This window comes from Oncorhynchus gorbuscha, linkage group LG03 (genome assembly GCF_021184085.1).
Source record: "Oncorhynchus gorbuscha isolate QuinsamMale2020 ecotype Even-year linkage group LG03, OgorEven_v1.0, whole genome shotgun sequence".
Taxonomy (NCBI): domain Eukaryota; kingdom Metazoa; phylum Chordata; class Actinopteri; order Salmoniformes; family Salmonidae; genus Oncorhynchus; species Oncorhynchus gorbuscha.
This window is the reverse complement of record NC_060175.1, coordinates 16,741,197-16,759,013: the sequence shown is the minus strand read 5'-3', so window position 1 is coordinate 16,759,013 and position 17,817 is coordinate 16,741,197. Positions and strand designations below refer to the sequence as shown.

At 45.8% G+C, this 17,817-nt stretch overlaps 1 protein-coding gene across 4 annotated transcripts in view; it reads right to left on the bottom strand.

The window, feature by feature from the left end:
• LOC124026780 (histone-lysine N-methyltransferase SETD5-like) overlaps window positions 1-17,817 on the bottom strand; it is a 48,571-nt gene that overhangs the window by 24,361 nt on the left and 6,393 nt on the right. For all 4 annotated transcript variants that reach the window (XM_046339523.1, XM_046339526.1, XM_046339525.1 and 1 more), the window contains exons 2-3: window positions 1,847-2,083; window positions 449-551 (exon numbers count right to left, since the gene is read on the bottom strand). In XM_046339523.1, coding sequence (XP_046195479.1) covers window positions 449-551; window positions 1,847-1,917 — 174 coding nt within the window. In that variant the 5' untranslated portion in view covers window positions 1,918-2,083. The remainder of the gene's footprint in view (window positions 1-448; window positions 552-1,846; window positions 2,084-17,817) is intronic.

The window sequence follows — 17,817 nt, the reverse complement described above, 5'->3', positions numbered from 1 at the left end:
AACCTGTTAGCTGAAAACGCAAGGCGGCGCTGTGTGAACGTGTCAAGCAGCATTACAGAGTTCCAACATTGCGCTGACTTGAATTGGTTTGTTTTGTCTAGGATATGTGAGACTGCCGTGTAGTAAGGGATAATCCTTCTCCTCTGACCTAAGATTCCACATGCAGCCGTACTGGCTTTACCTGCTCTCACACTGACTAATTAATTTAGTTTTCTGCAAAAAGTAATCTTACAAAAAGGTACTTGACCGAAATATTGATAACTAAGTATATAACAAAGACTGGCTTATAATTAGAGTGAAGGTTGATATTTAAGTATAGAACAGAGACTATAATTAGAGTGAAGATTGATATTTAAGTATAGAACAGGGACTATAATTAGAGTGAAGGTTGATATTTAAGTATAGAACAGAGACTAATAGTGATAGAGGAGGAGAGCCGTGTACTCACAGTATATGGCAGTCCTCGATACCCATGACTGTGTGCACTCCCACAGTTGTGGTTGGGGTAGTTTTTCTCGTTCACTGCAGGACTTGCTTCCACTGACTCAGGGCTGAGAGCGAGAGTTAGAGTTAGAGTTAGAGTGAGAGTGAGAGTGAGAGTAGGAGAAAAGTAGAAGTTAAAGATAGAAAGAGAACCAGATAATGGGACAAGTTAGAAGAAACATTTTTATCTAGAAAGACTAAATGTTTAGTCTAACTATGGTGAAAGCCATTTCTTCAACCACTTATACAGCAGCTAAGCTTGTAAACAACCAGCGGGTGAAAACTCCCAGGCCTGTTCTGTACACTAGATGGCACCACAGCCCAAAACATCCCCCAAGAGCCAAGGAAAGCCTGGGAGAATGATGACCATTCAGGAAATGGAATGTCGGACGCCATGATTCCTGGCGTGTTATGCACCTCCCCCGTTGCCCTTTAGCAGAGGTCTCGGTGGGAGAGGAGAACAACCTTGTCTTTCATCTAACAACTACAGTCCTGGTGCAGGAAGCGCTGCCGAATTATCATCTCAAATGTCATAACGCTCCATCTCAAACAAGAAAATATTACATCCCAGCAGGAGATTTTTTTTGTAAATGTCTTGTCTGCTTTCTGTTTATGATTGTTTCCATGTGAAGTGAAATCCCCCCGAGTCAGGTTGGGGGGAGAAGGAGGAGAAGACATTTATGGAGAGGGGGAAGGAGGCCTGATCCAGCTACATTCCATACTCTCACCTACAGCAGTGCTGGGCTCAGTTCCATTTCATCTGTCTCAGCTACAGCAGTGCTGGGCTCAGTTCCATTTCATCTGTCTCAGCTACAGCAGTGCTGGGCTCAGGTCCATTTCATCTGTCTTAGCTACAGCAGTGCTGGGTTCAGGTCCATTTCATCTGTCTCACCTACAGCAGTGCTGGGCTCAGGTCCATTTCATCTGTCTCAGCTACAGCAGTGCTGGGCTCAGGTCCATTTCATCTGTCTTAGCTACAGCAGTGCTGGGTTCAGGTCCGTTTCATCTGTCCCACCTACAGTGTTGCAACAGCGCTGGGTTCAGGGTCCATTTCCATGTGGTTTCTGGGGACATTTCTTTACAGTGTTCTGCAGAACAGTGGACTGTTGGGCTCCTATTTCAATACTTGTCTGATTTAGCCTTGGCATCATCACTATTAAGTTACAGTATGTGATGTATGTAGTGGTTGAGTGCATCAGTGCAAGGTTTTTCCACCTTGTTTATTTTTTACAATGCAAGAGAAAGGCTTTCACCATAGTTGACAAGTCTATTTCTAGAAGGTGAAGGATGCGTGCATTCTCACCCCCACACCTCCTCCACACGCACGCACCCCCGCCCTCCACCCCGCCCGCGCTGTACTCACTCTGATCCAGCAGCCATATCTGAGTAGGACGTTTCTGGTGTGGTGACTCCCAGCGCGATTACTATGCTCATGACGTCCTGCACAGCGATGAGGAGGGGAACGAGGGGAGGGATGAGGAGGGGGGAGGGGAGGGGGGGGGGCGGGAGAGGGATCACGGGGTCCGAACTGCAGCGACAGACCACTCTAGGGGTGGGGTGCCGCAAAGCCGCAGCCGACGGCTCACGGACATGGGGAGACCTGAGAGAAAGAGGGAGGTAAATAGTGAGACAATTACCTACACACAGACATAGGGTTGGCACAATTACCTACACACAGACATAGGGTTGGCACAATTACCTACACACAGACATAGGGTTGGCACAATTACCTACACACAGACATAGGGTTGGCACAATTACCGTATAACAGATGGTTATGGATAAAGGCCGTCATGAATATAAACTAAACGTAAACGTAAAAGAAAGACATGTTTTATTCTAATAAATGTGTGGAGTGAACAGGTGACTGAAGATGGGACGCCCAGCATTTATAGGCATTTGTGCAGTTGAGTCCGTTTCTGCTCTAACATGGACTAGACTCTCCAACTTAACGAAACCGTTGCTCCTTGCTGAAACAAGCGAGGTGTTTAAGCAAATAAGTTTTCAGTTGTCGAGGCTGGGTTTCTGTACAGCACTTTGAGATATCAGCTGATGTACGAAGGGCTATATAAATAAATTAGATTTGATTGAGGCAACGCCCCCCTCCCTGCAGCAGCAGCACATGCAGTCAGGAGCCGAGTAGAGTGTCTTTTAGTCAAAAAATTCTATGACAGTCACAGCCCTAAAACACAGACACCAAAAACACAGACACCAGACCCACACACAAAAGTAACAAGTGAACAGTCAGCAAAAACTGTTCTGAGGGAGTTTGTTAAAGATCCAGCAGGATCCAGGCAAAACCTCCATGGTCAAAACACCATTATAGATACAAGCTGGCAATGAAGCAAAAAGCTGCATCCTCCACTGGACCATTTGGATTCTCAATGAACTATCGTGAGACATCCCAACTCAGAGGTCATACTAAATCCTTGCGAGTCCTCGACAAAACAAGCCTAAAAAGGACTACAGAGGTAGAAGCAGCATTACTCTGCCTCAACTAAACAAAGAACCCTCTCAACAAAAATAAAAACAACGCTGGCAAACTGCTGGTCATGTTCTGTAAGTGTGTGTGAACAATGAACGTGACTTTCAGGACCATGAGTTGGCACCTATAGGCCTTCATCTTAGGCAAGTTGGATAAGAATAGTAACAGCAATGACACAGTCAAAAGTAACATCTGATACTTCAACAGCTTCATTACAAAAGAGTGTTAAAAACTCAAATTAGATGAGGAACCAGTGTTCATTACAAGAAGCTCTCTTTGGCATGTGTTCCCGTACACACTCGCATGCAGCACAGGCACAATCACACACACACACACACACACACGGGAAATGTCAGAGCCACCTATAATACTTCACATAGAACAAACAGTATGCTGAGTCATGCAGGCTGCTCCACCTAGATTGGCTTTGTTACAACAGCAATGACTGCCAGGAGTGGAGTCGGTCTGCATGGCACACTATTCCCTATATAGTGCACTACTGTTGACCAGGGCTTGATGGGTTACTGACCGTAAGCTGTGGATAAGAGGGTTTGCTAAATGACCAACATGTCAAAGTGACGCCCAGGCCAGTGGTGCTATATATATCCCGTGGTGCTATATATATCCCGTGGTGGTATATATATCCCGTGGTGGTATATATATCGTGGTGGTATATATATCCCGTGGTGGTATATATATCCCGTGGTGCTATATATATCCCGTGGTGGTATATATATCCCGTGGTGCTATATATATCCCGTGGTGCTATATATATCCCGTGGTGCTATATATATCCCGTGGTGGTATAGAGGTTCCGGTTCCGGTTGGAGCGAGTGGTCGCATCTGCACGTCGCTCCAACGGGTAGTATAACTTTTTCATTATATTTCATTATATCACAACGGTTTGATTTGTCTTATCCTAGCAATTTCTTCTCAGCTAGCTACATAGCCGTCTTTGTATCAAAGATAATTGCGTAATTATCGTATTTCGCCGTCCTAACGTAGTCTTCACTAGCCAGCTAGCTAACGTCCACTGATTAGCTGCACTGGGAAAACTATTACACTCAACTGAACGACTTGATTAGTTTAGTGTTAGCTAGCTACATAGCTGTCTTTGCTGTCTTCGTATCATCGTATCCAAGATAATTGTGTTGTTTAGGTTTAGAGTGTGTAGTCTTAGAGTGATTATCTTAATTTACCGAGGTTAGCTAGCCAGCTATTTGTCGTCCTTAACGTAGGTGACTCTGCTAGCTAGCCAACAGCTAGCCAACGCTAGCCAACGTCTTCTGTATAGAACTCAACTACCCGGTCGCATTCACAGGTTGTATCACATTTTCACTTCATTTCATTACAGTACAACGGTTTGATTTGTTTGATCGTAGCTAGCTACTTAGCTAGCTACATAGCCGTCTTTGTATCAAAGATAATTGTGTAGTCTAGAGCGATTTTCTAGGTTCGCTAGCCATCTATTGTCGTTCTTTTAACGCAACGTAACGTAAACAACACTGCTAGCTAGCCTGCTAGCCCCCGAATAGCAACACTGCAGAAACTATTACACTCAACGGAACGACTTGATTAGTGTAGTGTCAACAACGCACCCACTGCCAGCTGGCCTACTTCAGCAGTACTGTATCATTTTAATCATTTTAGTCAATAAGATTCTTGCTACGTAGCTTAACTTTCTGAACATTCGAGACGTGTAGTCCACTTGTCATTCCAATCTCCTTTGCATTAGCGTAGCCTCTTCTGTAGCCTGTCAACTATGTGTCTGTTTATCCCTGTTCTCTCCTCTCTGCACAGACCATACAAGCGCTCCTCACCGCGTGGCCGCGGCCACCCTACTCTGGTGGTCCCAGCGCGCACGACCCACGTGGAGTTCCAGGTCTCCGGTAGCCTCTGGAACTGCCAATCTGCGGTCAACAAGGCAGAGTTCATCCCAGCCTATGCCTCCCTCCAGTCCCTCGACTTCTTGGCACTGACGGAAACATGGATCACCACAGACAACACTGCTACTCCTACTGCTCTCTCTTCGTCCGCCCACGTGTTCTCGCACACCCCGAGAGCGTCTGGTCAGCGGGGTGGTGGCACCGGGATCCTCATCTCTCCCAAGTGGTCATTCTCTCTTTCTCCCCTTACCCATCTGTCTATCGCCTCCTTTGAATTCCATGCTGTCACAGTTACTAGCCCTTTCAAGCTTAACATCCTTATCATTTATCGCCCTCCAGGTTCCCTCGGAGAGTTCATCAATGAGCTTGATGCCTTGATAAGCTCCTTTCCTGAGGACGGCTCACCTCTCACAGTTCTGGGCGACTTTAACCTCCCCACGTCTACCTTTGACTCTTTCCTCTCTGCCTCCTTCTTTCCACTCCTCTCCTCTTTTGACCTCACCCTCTCACCTTCCCCCCTACTCACAAGGCAGGCAATACGCTCGACCTCATCTTTACTAGATGCTGTTCTTCCACTAACCTCATTGCAACTCCCCTCCAAGTCTCCGACCACTGCCTTGTATCCTTTTCCCTCTCGCTCTCATCCAACACCTCCCACACTGCCCCTACTCGGATGGTATCGCGCCGTCCCAACCTTCGCTCTCTCTCCCCCGCTACTCTCTCCTCTTCCATCCTATCATCTCTTCCCTCCGCTCAAACCTTCTCCCACCTATCTCCTGATTCTGCCTCCTCAACCCTCCTCTCCTCCCTCTCTGCATCCCTTGACTCTCTATGTCCCCTATCCTCCAGGCCGGCTCGGTCCTCCCCTCCCGCTCCGTGGCTCGATGACTCATTGCGAGCTCACAGAACAGGGCTCCGGGCAGCCGAGCGGAAATGGAGGAAAACTCGCCTCCCTGCGGACCTGGCATCCTTTCACTCCCTCCTCTCTACATTTTCCTCCTCTGTCTCTGCTGCTAAAGCCACTTTCTACCACGCTAAATTCCAAGCATCTGCCTCTAACCCTAGGAAGCTCTTTGCCACCTTCTCCTCCCTCCTGAATCCTCCGCCCCCTCCCCCCTCCTCCCTCTCTGCAGATGACTTCGTCAACCATTTTGAAAAGAAGGTCGACGACATCCGATCCTCGTTTGCTAAGTCAAACGACACCGCTGGTTCTGCTCACACTGCCCTACCCTGTGCTCTGACCTCTTTCTCCCCTCTCTCTCCAGATGAAATCTCGCGTCTTGTGACGGCCGGCCGCCCAACAACCTGCCCGCTTGACCCTATCCCCTCCTCTCTTCTCCAGACCATTTCCCGAGACCTTCTCCCTTACCTCACCTCGCTCATCAACTCATCCCTGACCGTTGGCTACGTCCCTTCCGTCTTCAAGAGAGCGAGAGTTGCACCCCTTCTGAAAAAACCTACACTCGATCCCTCCGATGTCAACAATTACAGACCAGTATCCCTTCTTTCTTTTCTCTCCAAAACTCTTGAACGTGCCGTCCTTGGCCAGCTCTCCCGCTATCTCTCTCTGAATGACCTTCTTGATCCAAATCAGTCAGGTTTCAAGACTAGTCATTCAACTGAGACTGCTCTCCTCTGTATCACGGAGGCGCTCCGCACTGCTAAAGCTAACTCTCTCTCCTCTGCTCTCATCCTTCTAGATCTATCGGCTGCCTTCGATACTGTGAACCATCAGATCCTCCTCTCCACCCTCTCCGAGTTGGGCATCTCCGGCGCGGCCCACGCTTGATTGCGTCCTACCTGACAGGTCGCTCCTACCAGGTGGCGTGGCGAGAATCTGTCTCCTCACCACGCGCTCTCACCACTGGTGTCCCCCAGGGCTCTGTTCTTGGCCCTCTCCTATTCTCGCTATACACCAAGTCACTTGGCTCTGTCATAACCTCACATGGTCTCTCTTATCATTGCTATGCAGACGACACACAATTAATCTTCTCCTTTCCCCTTCTGATGACCAGGTGGCGAATCGCATCTCTGCATGTCTGGCAGACATATCAGTGTGGATGACGGATCACCACCTCAAGCTGAACCTCGGCAAGACGGAGCTGCTCTTCCTCCCGGGGAAGGACTGCCCGTTCCATGATCTCGCCATCACGGTCGACAACTCCATTGTGTCCTCCTCCCAGAGCGCCAAGAACCTTGGCGTGATCCTGGACAACACCCTGTCGTTCTCAACTAACATCAAGGCGGTGGCCCGTTCCTGTAGGTTCATGCTCTACAACATCCGCAGAGTACGACCCTGCCTCACACAGGAAGCGGCGCAGGTCCTAATCCAGGCACTTGTCATCTCCCGTCTGGATTACTGCAACTCGCTGTTGGCTGGGCTCCCTGCCTGTGCCATTAAACCCTTCAACTCATCCAGAACGCCGCAGCCCGTCTGGTGTTCAACCTTCCCAAGTTCTCTCACGTCACCCCGCTCCTCCGTTCTCTCCACTGGCTTCCAGTTGAAGCTCGCATCCGCTACAAGACCATGGTCCTTGCCTACGGAGCTGTGAGGGGAACGGCACCTCAGTACCTCCAGGCTCTGATCAGGCCCTACACCCAAACAAGGGCACTGCGTTCATCCACCTCTGGCCTGCTCGCCTCCCTACCACTGAGGAAGTACAGCTCCCGCTCAGCCCAGTCAAAACTGTTCGCTGCCCTGGCCCCCCAATGGTGGAACAAACTCCCTCACGACGCCAGGACAGCGGAGTCAATCACCACCTTCCGGAGACACCTGAAACCCCACCTCTTTAAGGAATACCTAGGATAGGTTAAGTAATCCCTCTCACCCCACCCCCTAAGTTTTAGATGCACTATTGTTAAGTGACTGTCCCACTGGATGTCATAAGGTGAATGCACCAATTTGTAAGTCGCTCTGGATAAGAGCGTCTGCTAAATGACTTAAATGTAAATGTAAATGTAATATATCCCGTGGTGGTATATATATCCCGTGGTGGTATATATATCCCGTGGTGCTATATATATCCCGTGGTGCTATATATATCCCGTGGTGCTATATATATCCCGTGGTGCTATATATATCCCGTGGTGCTATATATATCCCGTGGTGCTATATATATCCCGTGGTGCTATATATATCCCGTGGTGCTATATATATCCCGTGGTGCTATATATATCCCGTGGTGCTATATATATCCCGTGGTGGTATATATATCCCGTGGTGGTATATATATCCCGTGGTGCTATATATATAGTGGTGCTATATATATAGTGGTGCTATATAAATAGTGGTGCTATATATCCTGTGGTGCTATATATCCCATGGTGCTATATTTCTAGTGGTGCTATATTTCTAGTGGTGCTACATATCCCGTGGTGCTATATATATAGTGGTGCTATACATCCCGTGGTGCTATATATACCGTGGTGCTATATATCCTGTGGTGCTATATATCCCGTGGTGCTATATATCCAGTGATGCTACAGTGCCTTGCGAAAGTATTCGGCCCCCTTGAACTTTGCGACCTTTTGCCACATTTCAGGCTTCAAACATAAAGATAGAAAACTGTATTTTTTGTGAAGAATCAACAACAAGTGGGACACAACCATGAAGTGGAACGACATTTATTGGATATTTTAAAAAAATGCAACAAATCAAAAACTGAAAAATTTGTTGCGTGCAAAATTATTCAGCCCCCTTAAGTTAATACTTTGTAGTGCCACCTTTTGCTGCGATTACAGCTGTAAGTCGCTTGGGGTATGTCTATCAGTTTTGCACATCGAGAGACTGACATTTTTTCCCATTCCTCCTTGCAAAACAGCTCGAGCTCAGTGAGGTTGGATGGAGAGCATTTGTGAACAGCAGTTTTCAGTTCTTTCCACAGATTCTCGATTGGATTCAGGTCTGGACTTTGACTTGGCCATTCTAACACCTGGATATGTTTATTTTTGAAGCATTCCATTGTAGATTTTGCTTTATGTTTTGGATCATTGTCTTGTTGGAAGACAAATCTCCGTCCCAGTCTCAGGTCTTTTGCAGACTCCATCAGGTTCTTCCAGAATGGTCCTGTATTTGGCTCCATCCATCTTCCCATCAATTTTAACCATCTTGCCTGTCCCTGCTGAAGAAAAGCAGGCCCAAACCATGATGCTGCCACCACCATGTTTGACAGTGGGGATGGTGTGTTCAGGGTGTTGCTTTTACGCCAAACATAACGTTTTGCATTGTTGCCAAAAAGTTCAATTTTGGTTTCATCTGACCAGAGCACTTTCTTCCACATGTTTGGTGTGTCTCCCAGGTGGCTTGTGGCAAACTTGAAATTACACTTTTTATGGAAATCTTTAAGAAATGGCTTTCTTTTTGCCACTCTTCCATAAAGGCCAGATTTGTGCAATATACGACTGATTGTTGTCCTATGGACAGAGTCTCCCACCTCAGCTGTAGATCTCTGCAGTTCATCCAGAGTGATCATGGGCCTCTTGGCTGCATCTCTGATCAGTCTTCTCCTTGTATGAGCTGAAAGTTTAGAGGGACGGCCAGGTCTTGGTAGATTTGCAGTGGTCTGATACTCCTTCCATTTCAACATTATCGCTTGCACAGTGCTCCTTGGGATGTTTAAAGCTTGGGAAATCTTTTTGTATCCAAATCCGGCTTTAAAACTTATTCACAACAGTATCTCGGACCTGCCTGGTGTGTTCCTTGTTCTTCATGATGCTCTCTGCGCTTTTAACGGACCTCTGAGACTATCACAGTGCAGGTGCATTGATACAGAGACTTGATTACACACAGGTGGATTGTATTTATCATCATTAGTCATTTAGGTCAACATTGGATCATTCAGAGATCCTCACTGAACTTCTGGAGAGAGTTTGCTGCACTGAAAGTAAAGGGGCTGAATAATTTTGCACGCCCAATTTTGAAGTTTTTGATTTGTTAAAAAAGCTTGAAATATACAATAAATGTCGTCCCACTTGTTGTTGATTCTTCACAAAAAATACAGTTTTATATCTTTATGTTTGAAGCCTGAAATGTGGCAAAAGGTCGCAAAGTTCAAGGGGGCACTGTAATATCCAGTGACGCTATATATCCAGTGACGCTATATATCCAGTGACGCTATATATCCAGTGACGCTATATATCCAGTGACGCTATATATCCAGTGACGCTATATATCCAGTGACGCTATATATCCAGTGACGCTATATATCCAGTGACGCTATATATCCAGTGTGGAGAAAAACAACAGACAGATCCCCCAATCACCACCCCTACAGTGGGAGCTCTAACTGGGCCTCTTGCCTCCTCACCGCGTGCAGTACCAAGGAGAACCAGCTGGGGCAGTGTTTGCCCAGACACATCACAAGGGTGAGTCATCCAGCCGGCTGTCATATGATCCATATACCACGACAACAACTCTGGAACACTGAGCAACACTCCTCTGACTCTCTCGCGGCTCTGTCTCATCCGCCCAGCCACCTCGCAGGCAGGCAGCAGACTAAGGCTGCAGAAAGAAGAACCAGCCCTGTGAGCGTGTGAACCCAGCAGCAGGGAGCGGGAGAGAATCTGGCATAGAGCAAGTTCATCTTAAAATCACTGACTCTCACAGTCATGAAATTACGTGAACGTACTCAAATGTACACGAGGGCGCGCGCAGGTACATACACTGTCGCACACACGAGGAAGTGGTTTTAACACGTAACACTGGCGATAATGCAGCTAATATTGGTTTGCACAATGAAGACGACACTACACGCAGACCTTATGACACATCCTTGTATAAAGCGCATTGTTCTACTGGGGTGAGTCCAGTAATTGGTAGCCTGGTCAAAGTACTGAGATGCATGGCATTTCTGAACTGGTCCCTTAGCTACGCTAACTTGCATGCATGCATTCCCAGTGGCTAGTTACCAGCATCTAGGCAACAACAATGGATTACCTAATAGCCTAGCTCCCTCCTAACGTCAAGGTCAGTTAACTCTGGGTAGTTTCTAGCCGAACAGTGACGACTGCGGAGAAATATGCACTCTTTCTCAAAGTGGTTGTTGCCCAGAAAACATCAATCCAAATACAATAGTGGAAAGGTGTGGCCCTAGATGTGTGCGTTGCTCTGCTACAAACAGATTCAAACCTTGTGTTTGGTTTGATAAGAACAATATACAAAGTGTTCACGGTACAGAACATTACAATTTTACACTTCTGAGTTGAAATCCCCTTTAAATCTGAGGGACTTTGTTACTTTTCAATAAAAGGATTTATCTTGTGCAAATACAGTAGGCTGCAGTAAGAAACACCGACCCATGTTTTGCTTGGATGGGGATTGTCTTTCTAGTATGTACAATTGTACTTTAGGGAAAAGTTATGTCATGTCATACAAAGAGTAACTGACTTTAAGAAGAAAAAGGAAATCCCATAGCATATGGCCAGAGTGCCATAGAGAAAATAAGAGCTTATTAGAAACAACTTGACTGTTAGTCGTGAGAAAGCTGTACAAGAGATACATTTTTGGGACAGAAATAACTGGTTCCCTGCGAGGCCTCAAAGGGAGTTCACCTTTGGGCCTCGTTCCAAAACAACAATGAACCGAGAGGTATATTCCAGAAGGGCCTCTCTTACCTCTCCCCCCTTCCTCCCTCCCTTGTTTGCTCCCCCCAGCCTTGAATAGCAGCCTCAAATTACCAGCGGGCTCAAAGTCTTTTCACTTCACTAGAACAGAGGCCATTTTGGAGAAGTCTGTGAGGGTGATAAAATGAACAGCACAGAGGAATCCTTTACCTCCCTCCATCCCGCTTCCTCTCTTCCCTGCCTGTCCTTCACTCCCCTCCCTCTTTCACTCTCCAGACACAGTTGAGCTCTGCTAGAAGTGCTTGTACCATCTGGTAATAAATGATTTTGATTCCTTTTAATATTTAAATTATTTAGGTGCTCACGTGTCCCTGGTGGGATATAGTGTATGTAAGCAGTCACAAGAAGGTAGAGGAAACAGGATGTTTACAGACAAACACACACACCAACAGCTGAACACATAGAAACATTCTAGCAGGCAGAGTAAGCCATGCACCGCTTGACCAAAACATAGACAGACACCCCGCCGCCGCCATAACAAACCGAAGTGATGCAGCCGTGCCGCTCACCCTGCACACAGCCACCCATATTTCAGGAAATAGGCTGACAGGTCCGTGTGTGCTCTCATTCAATAGGCCCTAGACATAATGAACATGTTTTTTTTTACAATTGGAAATCCCCTCAGCACTGCTTTAGGAGTCTAGGTTAAGGAGAAGAGGAATTGACTGAGTGAAAACTCCTTGGGCAATGTGTTCTTCGATTTGTAAATAGTGCCACTCCCTGCCCTTGTGCTGTTGCCATTGAGGAGCATTGGTGCTGGGTTTCGAGTTCTTGCCCAATTGACAGTCTACTTGAACGTCATTATCTGCACATATCACCCCAGTGTAAATTTCTAAATTGTAATTACTTCTCCACTATTGGCCTATTTATTGCCTTACTTCATTTGCACACACTGTATGCAGATTTTCTATTGTGTTATTGACTGTACTTTTGTTTATTCTATGTGTAACTATTGTTTTTGTCGCACTGCTTTGCTTTATCTTGGCCAGGTCGCAGTTGTAAATGAGAACTTGTTCTCAACTAGTCTACCTGGTTAAATAAAGGTGAGATAAAAAATAAATCTCCATCACCCAAAAATCACACTAACAACAGCTGTGTGTATTCTTCAATGTCGCATTCATATTACTGATTCAAAAAAAAAAAACTTTCAACCTTGGTGATGTGGCTGAGGCATAAGCATTTAGTTAGCAAATGTATTTTTACACCAGAACCTTTTAATAGAAGCAGAAGACAATAGCCTGGCACAACGCAAGCCACTTCACGCACACACACAGAATGTTTGAGAAAGACTTGAAATGACAAGGTGGATCATCTGGCGTTTCAATGCTTCGAAACTTCAGTGCTTCAATAATGGGCATAGCCTAGCAATGCATGTTTTACTGGGGGGGGGGGGTATTTTTAACATGGGAAAATCTGATTCTTGGAGTCATTGTTTTAGCACTATCCACTTAGTTTTTAAACTATGGCGCACGACATGGTTTAAATGTCCCAACAAATCGGGAACAATCTATTTTTTTTATTTTTTTCAAACTGCCATTGTCTTGAAGCCAACATTGAGATCATGTATATTCTGCTGATAACCATACATTTACATTACATTTAAGTCATTTAGCAGACGCTCTTATCCAGAGCGACTTACAAATAGTAATACAACAACAACAAATAGTAAAGACAGCAAGGTACAATACGGCAAACTTAGCAAAATGAGGAATTTGTGGCAAATGCATGGGGCATCTTCATGCACCTCTGCTATTGACTAGAATTGAAATTGACCTCAACCCTGGAGCTTACATTTTGATGCACATGGTACTGGCTGAGTTGCATTGAAAGAACATCTGCGGTGGGTGATGTGATGTATTTTTCTTTAAACGTCACTAACAGAACATTGATCAAAAGAGGAATAGCTAGATTCTGGGAAACTAGTAGGAAATGAAGGCCTCAATAAGAAATATTTTTCTGTTTTTAGAAAAATAGAAAATAAAAGTGAGTCTTAAGGTTCTTGAAGCAAGTATGTAGTAAAGCTCCTCTCTGGAATCCCACACGATATTTGGCAGAAGTCGCTAGTCATTTATGCAACCCTTCCACATGAAAATAACGGGGGAAAGAGAAAGTGAGAGAGATAGAAAGTGCCAGAAGGAGAAAGAGAGAAAAAGTACAGTATGCATAATAACAGCTCCTCCATCTCTCTCATCCTCTTTGAATATCACAACTGTCTGCTATACGCACAACCCAATTGTTCCCCACAGCGACAGTCTCCTGGTCTCACAACACAATTACAAAGCAGAAAAACATTTCTGCATCAAGTAGGACCCCACCCAGCCTCCTGCTAAAAGCAACCCCCTGAAAGAAAACATGGGATACTGAGACGAGGTATCATGTTAATAATCCAACGAACTGAGTCCCAACACAGATTCTTTTTTGATATCGTGATATAGGCAGCGCCTCAAAGTCAAATGGCTCAACTGCGATTTCAACTCCAATTTTGGTCAGCCATTGTGTCATCAGATCAGAAGACCGTTATCATGATCTGACGGTTCTCATGCCATGCGGTCAAGCAGCGAGAAGCTCATTGCAGCCTGCCATTAACACAACAATGTCCAGCTGTCTGAATGGACCGGGACCAGAGTGGGGCTGAGGGGGACACAATGGAAAAATAAAAGGGAGCAGGCCGAGAGAAGGGCCAATGTGTCACAAAATCAATCATCTGTTTCGGAAGCAAACAAACCAAGCCACTGTCCACTGGGGCAGAAGAGGAGAGAGAAAGAGAGCTTGAGGGAAAGGGAAGAGATGCTGGTTTGGGTTCACAATAGAACTGGGACGATAAACAGAAGATTATCGACACCGACCATAACGATCACATATCGCAGGCATTTTGCTGATGTTGTTCATTATGGCCGATTGTTAAATGGGACAATTGATGGATAATAGTTTAAAGGGTAATTCAAATAAAAACTGTGGAGCACATTGTTAATACTAACATTCATGCATCAATTCAGGCAATTGAATCGTCATATGGAATTTTGTGTACACAACATCTCAGTCTGACCTATCACTTTCTATTAGTCAGATTGACACAAGAGCTGCTCATTGAGTCTGCTTTTCGACGTTGAGGTAGCAAACCATCTGTTTAGAGTAATGTTAATAGGGCCATACAAAGCAACAGTTCACTTTCATCATGGGATGGCTACTATCTTACATTTGTTGGAGCTTGTTGGCTGGGCACAGTGCTTGACTTGTGGTCACTTCACTAATGTCTGCCTTCTATTTTTGCATCAGCCTGCTTCATGGGTGTCGGGGGTGGAATTTTCACATAAAAAAAGGGAGAAATTAAAATAAATGAAAAAGGCAGTGAGTCGGAGTAACAGTCTCTTTAGTTAATACACTCCCTGTACTTCATGAAATAGTCCGCAGAAGCCTGAGCAAAAGAACGAAACAAGGGCCTGACCACTCATTGTCAGATAAGCCCGTGTTCTAGCATAACATCAAGCAGTCTCTCTCTCTCTCTCCCATGACGAACACATTTACATGACATTTCCATTTCTTCCTTTAGCTGACGCGCTTATGCAGCGAGACAGACGGTCAGCCTTCACTCCACCTCGCGCTGATGTTCATCAGAAAACGCATACGTATGGTAACGCTAGACCAGGCGCAGCATCACACAGAAAACAGCGGCCATTTTGACATGCCTTCGGGTTCCTGGGTTTAGCCTATCAAATCAATTTTTATTTGTCAAATGTGCCGAATACAACAGGTGTAGACCTTGCAGTGAAATTATTACTTACAATGCAGTTAAGAAAAATGAGTGTTAAGTAAAAAAAAAAAAAGATAAGTCAAAAATAAAAAAGCACAAATAATTAAAGAGCAGCAGTAAAATAACAGTAGTGAGGCTATACACAGGGGCTACCAATACAGAGTCGTTTGCCCACCAATTCTACTCTGTTTGGGCTCAGGAAATGCAACGATACAAATGATTTAAAACAGGCACAAAAATTACAATATACACTATTCAATAAAGCAAGCATGGATGAGTGAAAACATTTAGACCATTGCTTGGTGTTGGTGAAGAGAAAGTAAATGGAACAGCTAGTGCTGCCTAACCTCCAACTCAGCCATAACCAGTTTTGGGAAGGGAAGGAGACAAATCTGAAGCAAGGCAATAAAAAGGCACCCCTCCCCCCAACAGGAACCTCAGTTCCAGGTCACAGGAGGCGGCAGCTAGAGCAGGAACAACTTGGCAGCAGTGAGCCATTTCCCCATTTGTTTTCAGCTGCGTATTACAAAAGTGGGCAGCTGCAGTGGGTAGGTAGGTGTTGAAGTGTCTGACTCCTATTTAGTTTATTCATCTTCCTTATTTGCTCTCGGCGGTGCAACAACACCCTTTGTGTAAACACGTGTCAGAAATATGCACAAGGTTTTGCAATGTTTCAGCTGGCCAAGGCAAATCCGTCAGTACTCTGACCTTGAGCTTGTTATTGTCCCCGACACACATTTGAGGGGAAAACATTGCATATACAAAAGTAAATTTGTGGATTCGGCTATTTCAGCCACAACCGTTGCTGACAGGTGTATAAAATGTATCACACATCCATGCAATCTTCATAGAAAAACATTGGCTATAGAATGGCCTTACTGAACAGCTCCATGACTTTCAATGTGGCACCGTCGTAGGATACAATCTGTCCAACAAGTCAGTTCGTCAAATTTCTGCCCTACTAGAGCTGCACTGGTCATCTGTAAGTGCTGTTATTGTGAAGTGAAAACGTCGAGCAACAACGGCTCAGCCAGGAAGTTGGAGGCCACACGAGCTCACAGAAGGGGACAGACAGGAGATGAAGTGAGTTGCGCGTAAAAATGGCCTGCCCTTGGTTGCAACCCTCAATACAGAGTTCCAAACTGCAGCTGGAAGCAATGTCAGAACAATAACTGTTCGTCAGGAGCTTCATGAAATGGGTTTCCATGGCTGAGCTGCCGCACACGAGCCTAAGATCACCATACACAATACCAAGCATTGGCTGGAGTGGTTCAAAGCTCACCGCCATTGGACTCTGTAGCAGTGGAAACGCGTTCTCTGAATCACGCTTCACCACCTGGCAATCGGACGAATCTGGGTTTGGCGAAAGCCAGGAGAACGCTACCTGCCCAAATGCACAGTGCCAACTGTAAAAGTTTGGTAGAGAAGGATCAACGGTCTGGGGCTGTTTTTTATGGATCGGGCTAGGCCCCTAAGTTCCACGGAAGGGAAATCTAAACGCTACAGCATACAATGACATTCTAGACGATTCTGTGCTTCCAACTTGTAGCAAACGTTTGGGAAAGGCCTTTTCCTGTTTCAGCATGATAATGCCCCCGTGCACAAAGGGAGGTCCATACACAAATGTTTTGTCGGGATCGATGTGGAAGAACTTCACTGGCCTGTACAGAGCCCTGACCTCGACTAAGAGAGACAGAACAAAAAGAGTACAGAGTGCGAAGGACGGAGCATGAGAGCACAAAAGCAAAGAAAAGAGAACATTAAGTGAGGAAACAGCCAGAAAGAACGAGAGAAAGGAGGAGAATGAAGAGTTTGAGTGCAAGATGATTACGTAGCTCGATCCCCCGCCTTGTTTTCCCCCACCAGCCACCTCCTCCCCCTCCAACACAGCTCCCCCAGTGCAGTGGGTCGGGGCTGAGGAATCGGCGGGCGCCATTGGAGCAGCTTCAGAGCCCCTGGGCCAATCAGAGAGCCAGGCATCCCAGCGACTTGTTTTTAACCCCATTGTGCAAGATGAGCCAGCAACACAACACAGAGCAGCTGCCAGAGAGCAGTGGAGAGGGGGAGGAGGGAGAGCAGGGAGGAGTAAGCGAGAAAGAGAGTCACATATGCAGGCCGTTCCCCACACACACACACACACACACACACACACCCTTGCGCAACTACATATTAAAATTCAGGCAACCTTCACTGGCATGGACATGAGCAAAACAACCAACGTGCCAAAGGCAATCAATATCCAACTGGTACAGTACAACACACATCCGGTCAGTAAAAAAGGTGCAGAGACAGGAAAGGCAACTGTGGTTGAGACCCATTTACTATTAGGCGAGGAAGAGGTAATGGCTTCACTAAAAGCCATTGCAAATCACTAACAAACAAGGAAGTAGGCTAAGTACAAACCACAGAGGTCTCTCACAACCAAGCTTCTGTCTTTCAATTCTCTGAGCGGTGAATTCGATCTGTCTATATAACAACACTTTTAAAACAGGGACTGCAGAAATACACCACATTACCATGTCAAGGGTCACACTTGTCCTTCATGTAATGACACAGTGTGCCATCAACATGTATATGGTCAGCAGAGGTCT